General features: G+C 40.5%; 3 protein-coding genes across 7 annotated transcripts in view; 2 read left to right on the top strand and 1 right to left on the bottom strand.

Moving 5' to 3' along the window:
• Nucleotides 1-6,691, top strand: part of clstn1 (calsyntenin 1) — a 47,608-nt gene extending 40,917 nt beyond the window's left edge. For all 4 annotated transcript variants that reach the window (XM_083770190.1, XM_083770192.1, XM_083770191.1 and 1 more), the window contains 2 exons: nucleotides 227-411; nucleotides 2,333-6,691. In XM_083770190.1, coding sequence (XP_083626316.1) covers nucleotides 227-411; nucleotides 2,333-2,530 — 383 coding nt within the window. In that variant the 3' untranslated portion in view covers nucleotides 2,531-6,691. The remainder of the gene's footprint in view (nucleotides 1-226; nucleotides 412-2,332) is intronic.
• A 372-nt stretch (nucleotides 6,692-7,063) lies between these two features.
• lzic (leucine zipper and CTNNBIP1 domain containing) lies at nucleotides 7,064-11,445 on the bottom strand. Its single transcript, XM_083770060.1, has 7 exons — nucleotides 11,202-11,445; nucleotides 10,512-10,664; nucleotides 10,060-10,195; nucleotides 9,501-9,599; nucleotides 9,251-9,346; nucleotides 7,846-7,927; nucleotides 7,064-7,750 (listed from the first exon to the last, which is right to left on the bottom strand). The coding sequence occupies exons 2-7, from the start codon at nucleotides 10,610-10,612 to the stop codon at nucleotides 7,695-7,697; spliced, it is 570 nt and encodes a 189-aa protein (XP_083626186.1). The 5' UTR covers nucleotides 10,613-10,664; nucleotides 11,202-11,445; the 3' UTR covers nucleotides 7,064-7,694.
• A 166-nt stretch (nucleotides 11,446-11,611) lies between these two features.
• nmnat1 (nicotinamide nucleotide adenylyltransferase 1) lies at nucleotides 11,612-16,304 on the top strand. Of its 2 annotated transcripts, none has more exons than XM_083770058.1 (5): nucleotides 11,612-11,715; nucleotides 13,233-13,367; nucleotides 13,540-13,723; nucleotides 14,292-14,416; nucleotides 15,425-16,304. In XM_083770058.1, the coding sequence occupies exons 2-5, from the start codon at nucleotides 13,253-13,255 to the stop codon at nucleotides 15,820-15,822; spliced, it is 822 nt and encodes a 273-aa protein (XP_083626184.1). In that variant the 5' UTR covers nucleotides 11,612-11,715; nucleotides 13,233-13,252; the 3' UTR covers nucleotides 15,823-16,304. The 2 variants fall into 2 exon arrangements, with proteins under 2 accessions (XP_083626184.1, XP_083626185.1); XM_083770059.1 differs by lacking the exon at nucleotides 11,612-11,715 and adding an exon at nucleotides 12,771-12,980.
• Nucleotides 16,305-20,203: the final 3,899 nt, after the last annotated feature.

Consider the following 20,203-nt stretch of genomic DNA (forward strand, 5'->3'; position numbering starts at 1 on the left):
TCTCTCTCTCTCTCTGCAACACAACTAATGGCCATAAAAAGCCCCTAGCACAGAATTACAGGCAATGACTTGGAAAATGAACTGTACAGTATGTATGTTCATTTGGAGAACATTGTTGAAGTGACGTTGTTTTTTGTCGCTGTGCGAAGTGAAACTAACGATACCCTCCTGTGATCTGTGTGTGTGTGTGTGTGTGTGTGGTGTGATGTGTGTGTGTGCCCCACAGTGGTCCCCAGCGCAGCCACCATTGTCATCGTTGTGTGTGTGAGCTTCCTGGTGTTTATGATCATCCTGGGCGTGTTCCGCATCCGCGCGGCCCACCAGCGCACCGTGAGGGACACGGAGGGCGGCAAAGAGAACGAGATGGACTGGGACGACTCAGCACTCACCATCACTGTCAACCCCATGGAGGTAAACCAAACGCACCGCCTCGCTTCAGACCAGTGGTGGAGAAAGGACTCAAATGTTTTACTTATTGTAAAAGTATCAAGACTGCAATGTAGAAATATACTCCGTTACAAGTAAAAGTCCAGAATTCAAAATGTACTTATTGAGTGAAAGTACAAATCTATTGGCATCAAAATGTACTTAAAGTACCAAATGTAGAAAGTACTCGTTATGCAGAATGTCCCATTTCACGTTTTCAAAATGTATAAAAATCCTTCAGATCAGCTCAAATGGCCGAAATAAAGTGGCTAATGTAATTAGCCACTTTATTTTTTGTAATAAGAATCAAAATCTACAAGATAACTAGTAACTAAAGTTTGCAAATAATTGTAGTGGAGTAAAAGTGTAATATTTGCCTCTGAGATGTAGTGGAGTAGAAGTAAAGGTATAGAAACTTGTAAATACTCAAGTAAAGTAAAAATTCCAGTACTTGAGTAAATGTAATTACACCACTGCTTCAAACAAACATCAACGTTAGCTCCTGTACAATAGTGTCCCCCACTTGTTCTCTTGTGTGCTCCTTCAGAGCAACGTTGAACATTGCTTACTTGATTTTATGCATAATTGTAAACTCAAAAAATGGAAATAGCTTGCCTTCCTAAAAGTATCCTCCACTATAGCTCAACAGTAAAAAATAACTAATACCAGGTAGGACATGAAAGTTACAGATTGCATTTTTGACATGATTCAGCCGAATAAGGCATGCACGACGCACTGTAATGTTTTTTTTTTTACATTGTTGCAGTTAGGCCTTGAATCACTGCAGTGATAAATCATATTGATGAAATCTCACTCTTTCTGCTGCCTGGCAACAACAGATCAGCCCATGCTTCTATTATAGAGCTACTGGCTAACTGTAACTTTATTTATTTATTAATACAATACTGCGCTACAAGAAAATAAATAATACCACAAGTTGACCGTGCGTGAAACTGCCCGCTCGCCTCTCATTGTCTCCACCAGGCCGAAGGCATGGGCGAGAGTATGTTTTGCACTTTTTGCGTCTGTGTGTCCGTCTTTCTGTGTACTGCTAATCTCCGGCACCGTTGGCCTGGTCGTGCCCAGATTGAAATTTGAGAGAAATGTTGCATGCACATTCCTGCTAGGCAGAGGAATAAATCCCACCCACATTGGCCTGTTATAGCGCCACCAGCAGGTGGACTTTTGCTAAACACATTTTTGGAACAAAATGCCTCAAATCTTGACTTTGAATGTGGAATTGGCATCAAAGGCCGTAGACGAAATGGCACCCTTTACACATTGGCCTGATATAACGCCACAAGGAGGCTAGAATAACCTACCTGGCCTGGTAGAATGGAGACCCATGCTCTGAGGCAGTGGTTCCTGGTAGAATGGAGACCCGTGCTCTGAGGCAGTGGTTCCTGGTAGAATGGAGACCCGTGCTCTGAGGCAGTGGTTCCTGGTAGAATGGAGACCCGTGCTCTGAGGCAGTGGTTCCTGGTAGAATGGAGACCCGTGCTCTGAGGCAGTGGTTCCCAAACCTTTTCACGTCAACCCCTGATTGACATGCATATTAGTCTACAGACCGCCATTTAATGTAATTTCTATCATTGGGACCCCAATTAATATTGTAAAATCAATGTTAATTGAACAAAAATTAATTTAACTCAAAACTCAAACCAAATGGACCCATTTGGTTCCATTTGTACACTCTCAGAGTTACAGACCCATAAGGGTCCATTTGGTTCCAAACTATAATTTTGCTGGGGACCCCCTGGAACTCCCTCAAGGACCCCTGGGGGTCCCCGCACCCCACTTTGGGAATCACTGCTCTGAGGAGCACTTTGTTTCTAGTTGAAAACATATCGCCGGGCAGGCGTGCCAGTCTCTTCCCATCTGAAAAGCCCTCCTTGTCTCTGTCCAGACATACGAGGACCAGCACAGCAGCGAAGAGGAGGAAGAGGAGGAGGAGGAGAGTGAGGACGGTGAGGAGGAAGACGACATCACGAGCGCCGAGTCGGAGAGCAGTGAGGAGGAGGAAGGTGCAGAACCTGGCGAGGACCAGCAGGGGGCCAGCAGACAGCAGCAGCTGGAGTGGGACGACTCGACTCTCACCTACTAAAGACCGCACGCATGCACAGGCATACACACACGCACACGCACACACACACACGCACTCACGCACGCACACACACACTACAGTACCTCCTCACACATACAAATCACTTAACCAAATCCACACACACCCACACACACACACACTCACACACGTTCACACAAACACACAGAGACACACACACACACACACACGCACACACACACACACACACACGCACGCACGCACGCACGCACGCACACACACACACACACACACACACACACACACACACACACACAAACACACACACACACACACACACACACACACACACACACACACACACACACACACACACACACACACGTCATTTTCAAGGAGCCATTATGTTTGCGGGGAGGGGGGGATCCTTTCAACCTATCTATGGTCCAGGTTTTCCTGTTGTCATCTTCGTGGTGGTACTCAGTGTAATATAGTAATCACCAGATCACTGATTTTTATGTTTTATTTTTTTATTTATTATGTTTTCAATTCCCAGGAAAACTTGGCCTAAAATTACATTTGTTTTTTAAATAATGTGAGGAAGTCCAACCTTGCACTTTGTGTTCACTCGGATCACAGCTTTCAGATGGAGAATATCTTTTTTATTTTTTTTATGTAGGTATATATATACCTTGCGCATTCATTCTTGAAATGTGTTTTGCCGCTAAAATCACGACTAGCTTTGACTTGGGGTTCATAGACCAGAGAGTGAAATAAGGCGATGCTTCTCAACAAGTAGTTCTTTTTTTCTTTGATTTTCTTTAGTGCATGCAGATATTTGAAAAGTCACATGTGTAGAGGAATAAATTGCTTTTTAATTATTTTGTTTTTGTAAATATAATGAAATGTAATTAGTCAATGTGTTAGTGAAGGCCTAAACAATGGGGTCCAATATCTACAATGACGCAGTACGTAATGTAGAATATTTGTGTCACACAGGCTGTAGCATGTTGCAAAATTTAGCAGAGCTCTTCCGTCATGCTTGTACAAAACGTGTCTGCATCAAAATGAGAAACCCAGGACTATAAGCGGAGGTTTCCATAGCAAAGTGGTGTCCATTTTGTCTTTTTCTTGTTTTATGTTCGTTTTTTGGCTAAAGTTTTCATTTCTTTTGCTTTACGTAGGCAGGACTGGCTTCACGCACACAGCAAAATCCTCAATGTTGGTGTCAAAATGGACCTATTAAGGACACATTTGTATGCTTTTTGAGGGTTCAATTTACTAAGGATTTTGTTGTGCAGACTCTTTGCTTTGCTTTGCTTGCACAGGTGGCAATGCTATACTCAAGGTATCAATGCATTTTAGTCCCTATAGATTTCACTGTTGTACAGAAGGGATTTTTGTTCAGGGTATTCACACTCAAGAGAATTGCATACATACAAACCTTAGGTTTGTGTTGGGTACAGTACGGTAAGATCATTAATAGCACTGTTGGTCTTAAAATGTGGGTACTGCTAATATATTAGAGCTTAGAGATGATATATTTTGTCAGCAGCTTTAGACTGCCCTTCGTCTTCATTATCCAGTCCTGCCATGGTGACATAAGTACACTGTAAACATCCAAGTGTTGGTTTAAATCTGAGGGTTGAAATAGACCCTATAAAGGTCCATTTTCACACTGTCATAGGGTTCATTTTTACACTCAGTTAAAGTGACACTTTAGAATTTTGCTGTGTAGGAAAATAAATGAATCTCTACAAACTACTGAAAGAGCAGATCAATATGGACAGACAAGCTTTTAGTGAAGCTTGGTTGAATTGTGCAGCTGCTGGTGTCGTTTTTGGCCCGATTTATACTTTGTCGCACGGCGGAGTCGAGAGTTGGAAATAGCCGACCTACAAGCTCACCACGTGTCGGGAATGCGACACGTTGTGAGCTTGTAGGTTTGCCATATTCGGCACGAGACACCAGAGTGTGACAGAGCATAAATTAAGTATTAGGGGTAGAGAGATGAAATGCAAAGACATCTCAGATTGCTTCATTGCAAAAAAATATTTTTTAAGTTTTTTTTTTTTTTTTGGCACAGCTATTTAACCCAAGATAATATTTTAGATGCATTTTTAAAGCAGCTTCGTATCACAATGTAATTACTGGCTGTTCTTGTGACTCCTTTTCTCATGGAGTTTAGTTATAACTGAAGGGAGGAGTGCACTAGTTATGATAGGAAACCTCTTTAAAAATTAATCTTATTTTGTTATGGTTTGAATCTTAAAATGAAATATTTTTTTGCAGTAGACCACTAGATTTTATTGTACATGGAACTGTACTGTAGAGTTGTTCTAAGATATTTGTTTACATTTGGTAAACTTGTTTTCCTTCCGGTATTAGTATAAAACTTATACAATTAATTGGGAAGATGTGTCCAATGTTAATCTCTATATCTCCTCTTAGACATGGCTGTTATTCATTACTGTAGTGTATTTTTTGCCTAACAGGCACAATTTGAAAATTTTGGCTAATTTATGCTTAAGCACAAAGTGTTGGGTGACCTGTAACTCAAGGAAAATTACGTTTTCAGCCGAAGAAAGTGTCGTATCAACACTTTTTTTGTTTTGTTGAAAATGCGTCACTTTTATTGAGCGACATGTTTCACAACACTTGTTTTTGCCAAAGCACAAATTGGGCTTTACACCTAATAATTTTTCTGGGATTCCAAAATAAATATATCCATTTAACAACCTGCTTTATGTGACTAGGTTTGGGGGCATTTTAGTTCAATGAAGGTAGCAGAAAGTGTGGCATTGTCAGTTATTAGAAAATAATTAGAACAGATGGCATCGAGAATCTCATACTTTGCATGCAAATATATTTTCTGAGAATTACAATCAGATGGCTCAATTATAATACGAGGGGGGAAATAGCATATTAATTCTTCGCAAGTTTCGTCAAAGGACGTTTTTAGACACAGTCTCCAGGTCATCTTTGATGTTTCAAGCAAACCTTATGTCTGGAGTGACTAGATTTTTTCATGTCCAATTAATTTATTGTTTTTGGTCAATGGTGGAAATGTGGTGAACAATCTCCCCTTTCATGATGACTTGGGCCTACAAAACATGGGGCCAGGTTTGAGCCGGCCGAGTTGGGAGTGCCTTTTGCCAATCACAGCGGAATTAACACAACTAACAAATAAAACAAGTACTAATTTACGCTCTTTAAGTTGTGGCAACGTTTTTTGTTTTGTTTTCTTATTTTGTAACTATTTAATGCTAGATTTCTTACAGAGCTGGGGGATGTGATTTTCTTTCATTTTATCGTAACAATAGTCCACTGCTAGTTTTATTAAAAGTGAAGAAGTTTTACATAGGTGTCATGTGTCCATGTTGATGTGTAGAAAAAATAGATCCATATTGTATCTTCTATATTGTACTAAATCATATTGACGGATTCCACCTCTTAAAAGATGTACATTACCGAATTGCTTTAGGCAGCATAGTGGGTATAAATTTACCTATTTGTGTATAGAGGAAGGTCGTTTTCGACAGTGTACTATTGCCTGAATTGCTGACGGAAGTTTTTTGAGGGCAGCATGAAATTCACAAGAACCCAGTTTTAAGCCTGTTCCCCCCCAAAGTTCTCACAATGTCATGTCAAAAATGTTCCAATGTCAACATTTCAACTAACTTCTGCAAAAGGTACAACTGCATTATCACTGTCAAGAGCACATTATTGGCTCTGACACTGCTCAGAATTATAGCATTAATGGCATCTGAAGTTTTCCAAATCATGTACTTTCCGGTCAACCCCTAAGATATACTGTATTTTTCTCTGCATTGAATTGAATGTCCACACACTGCCTAATGAATTGAAATGCAGCCGTAATAGTAACATTAAAAATGTTTTTACTTTGCATGAACCACATTGTGTGTATGATCCATGTAGAGTTGTGAGACTGGGGCGAAGAAGGGGGCTCACTACTGATTCTCTTGATTGTCCGTTTCACAAATCCACGCCACTCAAAACCATGTTTTCTTTTTCTTTCAAATCTTTGCTCAGAAGGGTTAAGGTGATGTTTTCAGAGTTGTCAGATGCTTCCTTTTCTTGTTGGGGCTGCTCTCACTTTTCTACCAATTGAAAGGCAAATTGTGGTTAAGTTGATGCTTGCTCATAAACAAAATAAAGGATGACAAGATGGGGTATAAGTTATTTCTTGGTTTCTGTCTTTATCCGTGGAGGTTGAAAAAAATATAACTCATTATTTATGTGTTTCACTCAATTATTTAGATTAAGTGTGAAACTTGAAGCTTTAGTGACCTCTGCTGGTGGTTTTTTATTGACCCCAAAATGAAGCAGGATACTTACAGGTACAGGTATTCACTTTGGAAGGGTGGGAGAACCAATGAAATGAAATGCCTTCAGAAGGTCCTACACCTGCCGATCAGGACCAACAGGTGTTTCAATTTGTCTGAACAGTCTGATTGGCGTTGAACTAATTCATTTGTTTGCGACACCTGTTGGTCTGGTGTAGGATTATCTGTTAAACTCAGGAATATAAATCACATCTCCCAAACGGAAAGGTAGAATCATTTTTATATATATATTATGTCCCTTGCCAGTAATACAAAAATGATACAATGACTAAAATGTAAATAGTACTCACAATTGAATACAAAGAACTACTGAACTCAGGCAACTGAGGCAAGATATCAAGTCAGAATACATCTCAAAAAATATAATAATGCACTACTGAAGTTACTCCAGTTTCATTATCCATGAGTATTGACAGCAGATGATCGTCCAGAAAATAAAACTGATGATTTGCATCAGTCATGAGGTTTGCAGCAGTCATGAGAACGACCATCAATTAAAGACACCACAATCAATAAATGAAAGCCTTTTAAGATGATAAATGCAGCATTTCAATAACAAACAGCACAAGCCAAATATTTCCCATAAAGTGCTTGTATCAATTGCTGGATATGTTGCAAAAGCTGAGTATCAGATCAAACTTTAGTACCTATAACACACACAATTTACAATAAAGTGGAAAAATAAAATACATTAAAAAAAAGGTTTAGGGGTATAAAACAATACTGTTAAATAGTTAGGACCATTACTGCTGAGAGTGCAATGATTGGTTACAAAATCAAAAGGTCGATTGGCACTTTTGTCATTATAAACCACTTAGAATTAATAAAAACACACATGGTTATGCCTTTGTTTTCACCCCAGAGCTTGCTAAAGCCATGATTTTGTCTTCTGATCCTGAAAAACAAGGATACAACAAAACAGACATGAAATTCATACTGTATACCACTGAGAAACTTAAATCAATTAAATCTCCATTTCTTTATTCTCACCTAGGTCTGCAGTGACTTTTTCAAACTGGTTGAGAGTGGCCGTTGCATTCTCCGTTAGAAATACCTCATCTTCTGTTGTGAGCTATAACAGAAAGTAAAGGTTATAAGAATAATATCGTCTCTGTCGTGTCGAGTGGAACTGGAAACCTCATGTCCAAAACATTACTTTTCAGGATTCAAATTCAAACTTAGCGCTGTGTTTCGAGCTTGCAGATCAACTACGTTTGATACCGTTTGTGACGTTTGTGTAGTATGATCAAGTAGAGTGTTAATTTATGGAAAAAAACAAAAAGTGAAAATATGAAGATAGGTGGTTTCTGCCACAACAACAATGATATACAATATGAAATGTATAAAGCCATGTTAGGGGCACTAGGATGGCGCAGGTGTAAAGTTCCTGCCGGTTTGAATCCTCTGTGGTGCCTCCTGCTTGGCCACACACACACACATTTGGTTCTGTTGGGTGGCACGTCGGGCAGGGAGGGTGGTCTCTGTCGCTGCATTAGCGACTCCCACAGGTTGGTCAGGGAGCCTGTACGACGTGTACAAGTCGTATAACAAGTTCCTCCACATGCACTACGACCTCCCGACTGGTGAATTCATGTGTATTGGCGGAGGAGAGACACTACCCTGGCACATTATCAACTGTAGACGTTAGCAGTGACACATGCCAGAGCTTAATGAGTAAACTGGGAGATAAGATAAGAATATATATATATATATATATATATATATATATATATATATACACACACACACACACACACACACACACACACACATATATACACACAAATACTGTTAGACCTAATTTCACTGTGATTAGGGTATAAAGTTACAGTACCACCAACCACATGCTGGTATGATTATACTACTTATATTAGCTAGACTTTCTCACCCATTTCTAAAATGTAGTTGGCTGGTATAATTGTGTAAATGGCGGGTGATTTTTGGCGGACAAACAGCAGTAATTTAATAATAACAGCAGAATGACTCAAATACATCAGTCACAGTCATGATCACAAGCCACTTAATCAGCAACAGCGTATTTGTTCCAGGCTGGGGGATCAAATGCATCATGCACTGTGTTGTCAGTATGGTTGAGCAATTAACCAAAAATATATCGAAACCAATAGCTGACTTAATCCTAAATATATATATATTTATTTATTATATCAATTAATCAACACAAGAAATGTTGAATAGATTTTTTTTCTAGTCTGATTAACCGCACTCCAACGCATTCCAACGCATAGTGGGCTCGTAAATGACCTAGTTTCACATTTTGTTTTGTTTTATTAAAAAATGAAATAATCATTAATCGAAAGCTTGTCAACGGTTTGAAATAATCCTGATATTGTTTTGAAGTCATATCGCACAGCCCTACTATCAGGGTATATCTGACCTTCTCGCCCAGTTTTCTTAGTGCTGTGAGGATTTCCAACTTCTGCTGTGTGTGCACATCCCGCGACAGCTTCCCCACCATGACATCACGGTCCATCTGCACACAATGTCACACCGTCAGGCTACGTAACGTTCAACTACATTACCAGGTTAGATCAACTGGTATTCATGTCATGTCAAGGACTCCCATATTGATGTGTATAATTTGGCCACGGTGTATGTATAAATTAAACATAGCTCAAAACACAAACCTCTGCTAGTCTGGTTCTCAGCTGTCCTGGCTGCTTCTTAGCAAAGAGACGTATCACCTCTGGGGTTTTGAATGCCTGGCTGATTGCGGCTTGAATTGCCTGGTGAAGGAGCCGACAGCAACTTTACACTCATGTTAGGACGGTGGACTTGTGGTTTAGTTAAGAAGATAAGATGGGACTTTACTGATCCCCATTGGGAAACTATGTGACGCTGTCATTGTCGCCTGGATCAACGACAGGTCTGCTCATGAAGGCCACGACTCACGCTGCGTTAAAAAAAAGACATGTCAATTCAGGTCTAGTCAGTCGCGGGCATGTGCAAGAAACGAGCGTGTCGTCGTCCACCAACTTCTCTGCGTGTCCAAAATAAACGCACGCCTCTCATTGAAAATGAATTACAAGCTGTGTCAGTCGCTCCCCGTCTGAAAAGACCTTTACACTACAGTTGACATAAAGCAAATGCCATTAGAAGAAATGAACTTTTCAATAAAAAGTTAACAAAGCTTAAATATATAATAATTATTATTATAAAAACACATTCTGTATCCAAAATACATACCAGTTGCATCCCACTGAGCTCATCTACAAGTGTCATGTCTCCTGTCATGATCTTCTTCAGAGAGTCGTTAAATTCACTCAACTGCTCCAGGGTTTCCCTTTTGGTCTCCTCATACTCCTCCTCATCCAGATCCTCTCTGAGAGATTGCAGTGGTGGGAAAAAGTACTCAATCATTTTACTTGAGTAAAAGTTTCAAATGTAGAAACAAATATTGTGAAAATAGCAGATCTACAAGAAGCATGATTGTGAGCTACAAAGTAACTAAAGTTTTCAAATAATTGTAGTGGAGTAAAAGCATATTGTTTGTCTCTGAGATTGTAAATACTCCAGTAAAATAAATGGATGTGAAACGTTTTTCACACCACTGGGAACATTCAGCTGTAAACAAATGCTGCATTGCTGCTGCCTCGCTCACTACAAACAAGACAAAAGAACATGCTCGTTATACAAACCTGCACTCTTCCAGGTCCTGAAGCTGTTGCATCAGTCTGTCAAGTTGCTCTTCCATATTTTGCCTCAGTTTCCCAGTTTCTGATTTCCCTCGAGACGCCATCCTCCTTTCAACCAAGGAGCTTTGCTCTGCAGGTATCTTTACAGTTTTGAAACTGTAACCACAACACAAGCAAAGCAGAAATGGATATAACATAGCTCACATTTAGTTTCATTATCATGACACAATCGGTGCAGCTAAACTGTCGTTTGAATAATGACATAGCACTGAGTTGTTTAGCGCCACAGGAGATATTCGCAGCGGCATGTATGGGTACTTATACTTCACATATTCAGAAACCCTCACACGAAAAAATGTCGTCAAAGAGCGCAGACAGGCCATAAACACGTTGTTTATGTTTTATGTATGTCTGCGTACCAGGTGGCATGGTACTGCTGGAACAGGACCCAATGGTCTGTGTCGTCAAAAAGTCAGAAACTTCCGTACCATTGGGTTCTGCTTGGAGGGCTAAGCTACTAGTTGACTAGCTAATCAGCTCGTAATAGATATGATCATGTTTTGGAGCTTTCACATCAATGTCAAAGTGACAAACTGGATACCGGTAGTTTGGTGGAATCTCACTATAGCTTGCGCTAGTGAGAGTTAACAAACTGATTATTAGCTATAGCATCAAAACGCATGACATCCTCACCTGCCTCAAGAGTCGTCAAGAGTCTCTTGGTGGTAAACAAACAGCTTTGTGATGATGATGCCTGTGCTCTGCCCTGATCAATACTCAGAACAACTACCAACTATAAATTACCATAGAGCTATATAATATGGCAACAATTACTCGTAAACATGGTTGCGAAATTTCCAGCCTATCTGAGCCTTTTGTTTCGTTCATCGATGGATTGTTGTGAACATAGCTCTTGTATTGTGGGTCACTGGGGTGCGGCTTTCAATGGAAGGAAAGGCCACTACCAGCTAGTCTCGCGTTGCCGGACTTCATCATACAGTCTGGAGCAACGTCTGTCTGTTTGCACTGAGCATGTGCAAAGTGCAAACCTCCCGCAGGAGACCGGGCCACGCCCCCGTGCACATTCCTCTTGCATTTTCCTAGGACGATACCCGGAAAGAGGAAGCAAATTGTTTCATTCTGTTGTGTTCGGGTAATATTTGCTGATGTTATTTCTTCACGAAAATAAATGTCTTCTGTTGAATAGGTAAGTTGTTTTGTCCATTTTTATTATCAAAAAGTAATTATGACAAGCGTAGACTTACACAAGGTTGTTGTACTTCTCCTCCGCAAAGCAACTATACGAATTATAGTTTATTGACAGAAGATTGCTCAACAGCTGCAGCTCTGCTCTGGTCCATATACTTCAAAAGTCTGGACGAGAGCTAGCTCTGGTCCATAGCTCTAATGCGTTGCATTTAGAATTAAACGCATTAGAGCTATGGATCAGAGCTATGAGCTAACAGCTGTTGATTTATTGTCGATCAAGTCTTGCTAGAAACGAAGCTTTCCGTACAACCAGATCTGTTAATGAATTCAGATGAATTCAGATTCAGATGAGGTGTATTATTATTGTGTTCTTTGCACAGTCTATGGTTCTTTGTTGATTCATTTGTGTAATAATTTTTGCCTTAATGTCTGACTGTACCACGTGCTGTTTACATTTATTTTTACTGATTAATTATTAAATCAATCAAAGAGATAGCATCTAAGTTGTACTATTCCAACTGGCAGTGGGGCAAAGCACCTTTTAAAAACATATTTGGTTACTATTATTATTACTTTTGGAAGTGGAAGTTGGTTTGGAAGTAAAAAAAAGATTCTAATTTATCCCTTAAGGGCCATGCTTTAATTGTCACTTTGATTCAGTTAAAGTCAATCTGGGAACCCATCTGCAAAAAAAGAAAAAACAGCACCCTCCTGATTGTTTCCTTTGAATTTGCCTCTGGGGGCAGGGCCTCAATAGAATGTGTATAACAGGATGTTATTATACACATCCTATTATACACATTCTATTCCTGTGGTGTGCCTGTCAGCCTGGGCACACTTGAACTTCCATCAGCATGGGCACACTTGAGCCGACAGCCGTGGACAGAAGAAGCTGTGTTTTATGTAATTTCTGAGTTTCTAGACAGCTGGTAGATGGAAAAGAAGCTCCACCCCCACGGCTGACTGCCGCGGAGGAGAGCGTTTCCGGGAATCTGGCCGACGTGGACCGGAGTGACAGCCCTCCCCGGCTGTCGCTCCGGTTCGGCCTCTATCCTTTTATTACTTTATCTATGGTGTTTTCATTCCCACTATCAACAGTGTATACACATTCTGAATGGCCTTGCTGACAGATTCGGTAGCACAGCACAGAATCTGTTCTTGAGAGATTAACAGTTAGTAGACACTAGAGTCGTCACTAGACTGATGACATCCTTCATATAACACAAGCTGTTGTATAGAAATGAGAAATTAGATTAGATTCAAGTAGGCCTGATTATTTATTACATAATCAAACATTTTCCAAAATACATTGAGCTTGTAGATTGTCTATTTCCACTATTAATGTTTTTCTTTTAAAGTATAAAGTCATTAAAAATATATGTTATTTCATTTGTCATATTTGATCAATCTTCATATGACCACCGCGTTCTGACTATAGGTGCGTCACCCGTTCAATTTGTCATATTTGCCCTGTGCAAGAGCCTAAAAGGCTATTAAATTTCATAACGGTGTCAGCCCTAGACTCAACATGAGGAATGGAGTCCCGGGACCGCACCAAAGTGGTCTTGCTGGCCTGCGGCTCCTTCAACCCGATAACCAACATGCACCTGAGGATGTTTGAACTGGCAAGAGACTATCTGGAAGACACAGGTGGAGTCAAATGGACACAGACTTTTGTTAGAATAAAGCATCGCCATCTCATTCTTTTCACATTTTTCAACATAACATCCCTCCAACCGCCCCACACACCCCATGCTTCTTATTTGATTAATCGGGGAAAGTAATTCATGCCACTTTTGTCAACCCTTTCATGTAATGTTAGGCCAGTACAGGGTGGTGAGAGGCCTCATTTCTCCAGTGGGTGATGGTTATAAGAAGAAGGGCCTGATTGAAGCCTGCCACCGTGTGGAGATGGTCCGACTGGCGACAGACGACTCTGACTGGATCAGAGTAGACCCATGGGAGGCCTTACAGCTTGAGTGGATGGAGACAGCCAAAGTAGTACGGTGAGTAATGGGTGAAGGTTGTCAGCTCTTGACTTAAACCCTGTGGACTCAAAAAGACTGTGCTTGTTGGGCAAGACTGATACCAGGATAATGCCAGGTTGTAACTTAAACGATTAATTTACAGATTGTAGAACAATCGACTGAACATACAAAAGACTGTCACCCCCAGTCTCTGTAAAAATATAAGTGCATTCTTGTACTCGCCTGTACTCTGTTTTACCACAGTGCTTACCGCTAGCCACATTTCCCTCAATCTGCTGCTTAGTTTATTTTGTTTAAAAGTTATATTTTACCTTGGAGTTTAGGTAGGTATTGGTCTCCTTTTCGAGGCAGTCTTGAGGCCGACTTTGTAGGCTGGCCCCTGTGCCAGTGAAACTGAACATGAAAAAAAGGCATGCTCTATTCATTTCCATATACACATGCATAATATGTATTAGTATAGCATAAAGTCATTAGTTAACTATTTCTGTAATGATGATGAAACGGTAATCATAAAGTGAACAGATAGGATTATTTATTTGTAAATTGTCTTCCCCACCGGAGTCAACTGATGTCTGTACTCGCTTAGGTATCACTATGGACAGCTGGTAGAAGCCGGCCAGAACAATGATGAGGTGGACACTGTCATCTGTTCAAAGAAGCGACGTATGGAAGAGGATTCTCTTCAGGATCCACCTCATCGTAAAATGAGAGGTAAGACATATTGCTGCATTTTTGTACTGAACTCAATTTATTTGTGTGCTGCCCTCCATGTTCATCAGATTTGCTATGAATTAGTCTCCATGTGCTGAAGATGAACACTGGACAAAATATTAGATGCAAATAGGGAAGTGATTCTCAACCTTTTTCATTTCAAAACGCCCACTTTTTGATATCCATATTAGGCCATGGTCCCTCATTAGTTGCATTGTTTTATCTCTGGGACCCCAATCTACACTGTAAAATCCTCAGTGGTAATTTAACTTGGCTTGGGACCCCCTGGACCCCACAATAATAACCAGTGTATGTGTATGTGTAAGTAACACGACTTTGACTAGTCACTTCAAATATTGACATACACAAGTCATCTTATAAAGTGCTTGTCTCATCCTTTCTTGTTAGCTAGTTATAGTCAAAGGAAAAGACTGATACTACTTCCATTCAATTAGTCTTTTAAAAAATTAGTACATTTTCGGGAGGACACCGTGGTTTACTAACACTCAGCTACTGCCAGACATTGGACGTAGTTTACATACATGAAGATTTCTTTTCTCCTTTACCCCTGGAGGCTCATAACTTGCAGCTGTTGAACCAAAGGAGGAACATAGTACACAATTACACATGACATACTACTTTATGTACATTCTTGTTACGTTTTGGCATTCATATAGAGCGTCCTGTTCAAATATGTACAGTACACACTGTACACACTTGACATACATTTTGTTGGCCCTCTGGCTTCCCAGCCAGCTTTGTCTCACAACATGCTTCACGGAAGAATGAATAAAATCAGCTCTGTTTGGATTCTCTAGTAAATATTTGGGATATTCTAAGTGAGCACAGCACACAAAAGTGTATACCGTGCCAAATCTGCCATGTTTCATAACAGTTGAAATCCTTCCAGTTGCAGTGGCTTGTTGGATAGCCCTCTCTGCTGTCGGATAACAGCAGGATTACAGTAACCTTGCTCAAAACTATGTCCTTTTTCTCCACGCTCCTCAGACAGTCCTCGTCTGATGCTGCTGTGTGGGGCCGATGTCTTGGAGTCCTTTGGGGTTCCCAATCTGTGGAAGCAGGAGGACATTGCTGAGATTGGGGGCCATGGCATCGTCTGCATCACACGCCACGGCAACGACGCTCAGAAGTTCATCCAGCAATCAGACCTGTTGTGGAAACATCGCAAGAACATCCACGTCGTCCGGGAATGGGTGACGAACGAAATCTCCGCCACTCACGTGCGCAGAGCGCTGCGACGAAGGCAGAGTGTCAGGTACCTGCTGCCGGACCTTGTGGTTCACTATATTCAGGAGAACAACCTGTACAGTGCAGAGAGTGAGCAGAAAAATGCTGATGTTGTCTTGGAACCTCTTCAGAGGAACATGGGCGCCTCCTCAAGCTGAAAAAGCACATTGAGTGATGACATCCCCGCGAATGCCATGGCTCTGTCTTTTCGGTCCAGGAGCTTTGGTTTAGATAGAACGCGCCTGTGTTGACTTTAATATCGATTTTAAACCAATCACACTGTGAAGTTCTTCATTTTTAGTTACCGTGTGTGTGTGGTGTTTTAAACAAATTGTACTAAATGGGCATTAGTGAATGCCCATTTTAATAGTGTGCCTTTGCCTTTAAATTATTATTATTATTTTCCCTTTAAATTTGTTTGTTTGTTGTTGTGTAGTAATAATGATGATAATTATGGCTCAGATTTCCGAAAGTTGCTTTACATAATGATAAAGAAGGAACCAACTTTATTAAGAAAAAACAAGAGCAATAAAAGAGTCTTGCAACCACTCCAAGGAACAGCAATGTCCCTGTGTCCTAACTCATGTCCCGATGTTTAGAGTACCAATAGGGGTTGCTGTTGCACCACTCGCTTCAGACTGGTCTGATGTTTTTATTTATAGTACAAAATCACCCCAAGGGGTCTCACTTTATATTATAACAAGAATACATAAAAGTCATATAAAAAACAAAAACATAGCAATGAGAAAACATTAAAATGTGCTTAGCTATAAATCATCAGGAAGAAAGAAAAAAGAAAATTACAGTACAGTATTTTAAAATCACACGCCGGACATGCGTGCGGTGAACATAACAATGGTTTCAATAAAACTAGGAGGAAACGTAGTGCGAGAGAAAAGATGGGTTTTTAGACTACCGGTATATTTAAAAATGTCCAGAGAGTTTCCATCAGTGTAAAAATAATTATTCCATTCTTCTAAATGTCATCTCTGATCACAAACAAGACATGTATGCATTGTTGGGCATGTCATTTAGATGCATTTGATTCAACGTTATTGTCACAGCTCAGGTTTACACATACAGGTGTAAAAATAAATCAGACCTGTGCGTGTGCACGCTCTACTGGCCAATTTAGGTGTTGCAGCTGTCTGCACACAGACAAGTAAGTATGTACACATACATACACGTGCGTAGTGCGTACGTACACAAACATACACACACACGGGTCAAATATACTGTAAATAAGGTGCATTGTTAAAAGAAAGAAATGGGACATAGGTTCAGGTTACATAGCCCCTTCTCTCTGTCCCACCTCTCTTCCCCTTATCTGGTCTCTTTGTTGTGTTTTCTCAGTTCTTCTGGGTATACTTGAGTGTTATGTTTATCTGGTGCTCAGTCTCTCCACTCCTGCCTATCCCTGTTATTCCTGTATCTGATGCCTTTCTATATTATGTTTTTTCACTTTTTTGTACTGTATCTGTCTCCGCTCCAAGATCTCCACAAGATCTCTCCTTTCCACATCTCTACTCTCCATGTGCCCTACTGGGTGCTCATAGTGGTAGAGTTGTACCTATCGTATCGGGCACGATGCCCTACCCATGTACTCGTATTCGGTATCGGAAAAGGTCCAGATACTCTGACCCGATACCAAAACATTCAATTGATTGCTGTGGCCCGACAAAAACGGTGAACTAAAAACATCACTCATTACCATCCATTCCCCTATGAGGGGACTGGCACTACCAGTATCTGTTGGTGACAGGCCTACACCCTCATACACTACACATTACATTTACAATGAAATTATCCAAATGGGCAATAAAGCCTTTTTTTAAAACAAAAAAGTCAATTTCAAGGCCTGTAATTGAACATTACAGTACCATTTCAAGTACAAGGCATAACAATGAAATTAAATTGGAGGGTGGGGATAAGTGGTTGCACAACAAAAACAACATCCTCGGATCGGTACTTGGTATCGGCGAGTACTCAAAATGAAGTACTATTGCAGCATGGGTCTCTGGCTGCTCCGTTCTGAGCCATAGAGTCCTGACTGTGCAGGCCTGCAGAGTGTTCATTTGTGCACTCCGAGTTTCAGATGGATAAATTAACTCTGTGGTGACCGTGTCAGTTAGGGAGGTATCATTCCTTAGACCAGTGATTCTCAAAAGTTTTAATATCAAGGAGCTCCAGTTCATTATGCGTTAGGTCCCAACCTTTCTATTATCATGGACCGGCTGACGGTGACATATCAAGGATAGTTATGATTAAAAAAAATAGGTTGTCTTTTTCTGAATTGACTTTGGACATGTGGAAAACTTTAGTTAATAAACATGCAGAGTGTCACATTACTTTACCTGGGTTACATAATCTTCTGATACTTGAATGTTTTGACATATAATAATAATATGTCCCGTGTCTTGTAGTGCTTAGGTCACAGCCTCAGGCCCCATAACTCTGAGGCCTGACTCACACCTTCACATCTAGCATACAACATTGATGCATGCTAGATGTAAAGAAAGGGTTTGTTTACATCTTGCCCCAATGCATTTCCAATGGAAGTCACATGGTTTGACACAACATTTGTGTTGTACGGCTTTCGGCTGTGTTTCGACTGCCCCCCACCCCCTCATACAACACAAATGTTGTGTCAAACCATGTGACTCCCATTGGAAATGCATTGTGAGCTTGCATCAGTCAATAATGCATCAGCTATACATCAATCTGTTGTGCATGTGTGAGTCAGGCCTGAGAGTTTTTGTTTTGTTTAGTTTGTTTTACATTTGTACACAGTACGGGACCATTTGGTTCCTAATTATCATTAATTTATCTGAAAACCCCCTCATGGATACAAGTAAGGGACCATTTGGTTCCTAATTATCGTTAATTTATCTGGAAACCCCCTCATGGATGCCACTTGTGACAGGGAGGGGTCCCCAGACCCCACTTTTAGAACCACTGCCATGGACCAGAGACAGGACAGGAGAATGGCCAGAACGTCTGACAGAAATGTTTAATTGACAACTTATTAATAGATAAGGTGTCAAATCGTTTTTTAAAGATTTATTTTGAATCATAATCACCTTTTTTATTTAAGTAAAACAGCAGCTGAAATAACTGTAATCAGTTAAGATAAATTGAGTCTGATAGTAGCAGGTTAAAATGTGGGACAATGACAGGTCTCTGTGCTATATCTGAAGTGTCTTGAGACAACTTGTTGTGTTTTGGCACTATAATAAAATGTAATTGAATTATAAACCCAAATGTCCTACTTAAGCATGACAGGTGCATCTTCCATGGTATAAAACTGCCCAGACAAGTTTTTCCACATCCACTGTTGTATGTACGGTACATAACACTAATTACACTACAGTGTCGCATTTGAGCAGTATTATTCATTAACATTATTTCTGAAAGAACAGGACACATGATATTATTGACTATTAGAAACATATTATTTAGCTAAATATCCCACAGGTTGACAAACTAGACAGCTCATGTTCTGGACACTTTGTTTTATGTTGTGCAGATATTCATAGATATTCTACCTAATACCACTCTACACGTTTGTTTGCAAACAAAAGTACTGTAGAATAATTTGTTTCAGAAGCTCTGTATTCTTTCAAACGTATGCATGTCTTAGCATCTGACAGCTTTATAGCTGAGTGAGGCTATTAAAATAGCCAAAAAGACCAGATACCTCAACCTTATAAATCTTCACTGGAAAAGTGAGAACCCAGGGGCACGGTGGCACAGTTGGTAGTGCTGTCGCCTCACAGCTAGAAGGTCCTGGGTTCGATTCCCGCTCGGGGAGCTGTGGGTGCTGGCGGCGTGTTTCCTCCTCCGCGTCATCAGTGCCCATACCCGAAGGCGGGGTTGGCAAAAGGGCCTTTCTGTGTGGAGTTTGCATGTTCTCCCTGTGTCCCCTAGGGTAGGTACCCTCACAAAAACATGCAGTAATCCTGGTCTCTAAACTGCCTCCCCCTGGCCAGCCGGGGCGCCTGATGGAGGGGAAAGGAACTGGTTGGAATAACGTGTTCCTTCCACGCGCTACGTCCAACCAGGGAAACTCCCCCCTGTCAGGTGTAAAGGAGCAACTTGGACACTCAAGCATGAAGGAAGCATGAGTTAAGTCCGTTGCTCTCCCCAGGTTGGCGGAGGGTGTGTAGAGCCCAGGATCACATTAGATGATTGACACAGGGGTGAAAAATGGGTTACAAAATCGTGGGATAAAAAATATATTAAAAAAAAAGGAAAAGTATCAAAACGCAAAAGATGAACTCTAGAGAAACTTAGAGTATTGCAAAAGACCTGAAACGATTTTGACACAAGACATTAGCAAACAGTAGGCAACATTGTATTCCAATTATTGGAAATAGCACCCCTACAAACACTGGAATGAATGTGCATTGTGTAGACTCAGATAGTAGACTTAGGTTAGCATTGCTATTTTAGACAGACTTATAGCTCGTTACGTAGACAGCACTAGAATTGCATTTTATGTAGTCATAGCACCTTATAGTACACATGTATATTTTATAA

Source organism: Protomyctophum parallelum, assembly GCF_964188405.1.
Source record: "Protomyctophum parallelum genome assembly, chromosome: 7".
NCBI classification, from domain to species: domain Eukaryota; kingdom Metazoa; phylum Chordata; class Actinopteri; order Myctophiformes; family Myctophidae; genus Protomyctophum; species Protomyctophum parallelum.

What these genes read in the sequence shown, in the direction of transcription:
- lzic (XM_083770060.1), bottom strand. Translation starts at nt 10,612, where the DNA reads ATGGCGTCTCGAGGGAAATCAGAAACTGGGAAACTGAGGCAAAATATG. An exon ending in TGAGAACCAGACTAGCAGAG is followed by an intron (nt 9,347 to 9,500) that starts GTTTGTGTTTTG and finishes CATTGTGTGCAG; the next exon opens with ATGGACCGTGATGTCATGGT. An exon ending in AAAAGTCACTGCAGACCTAG is followed by an intron (nt 7,751 to 7,845) that starts GTGAGAATAAAG and finishes CTTGTTTTTCAG; the next exon opens with GATCAGAAGACAAAATCATG.
- nmnat1 (XM_083770058.1), top strand. Translation starts at nt 13,253, where the DNA reads ATGGAGTCCCGGGACCGCACCAAAGTGGTCTTGCTGGCCTGCGGCTCC. An exon ending in AGACTATCTGGAAGACACAG is followed by an intron (nt 13,368 to 13,539) that starts GTGGAGTCAAAT and finishes ATGTAATGTTAG; the next exon opens with GCCAGTACAGGGTGGTGAGA. An exon ending in ACCTCATCGTAAAATGAGAG is followed by an intron (nt 14,417 to 15,424) that starts GTAAGACATATT and finishes CACGCTCCTCAG; the next exon opens with ACAGTCCTCGTCTGATGCTG.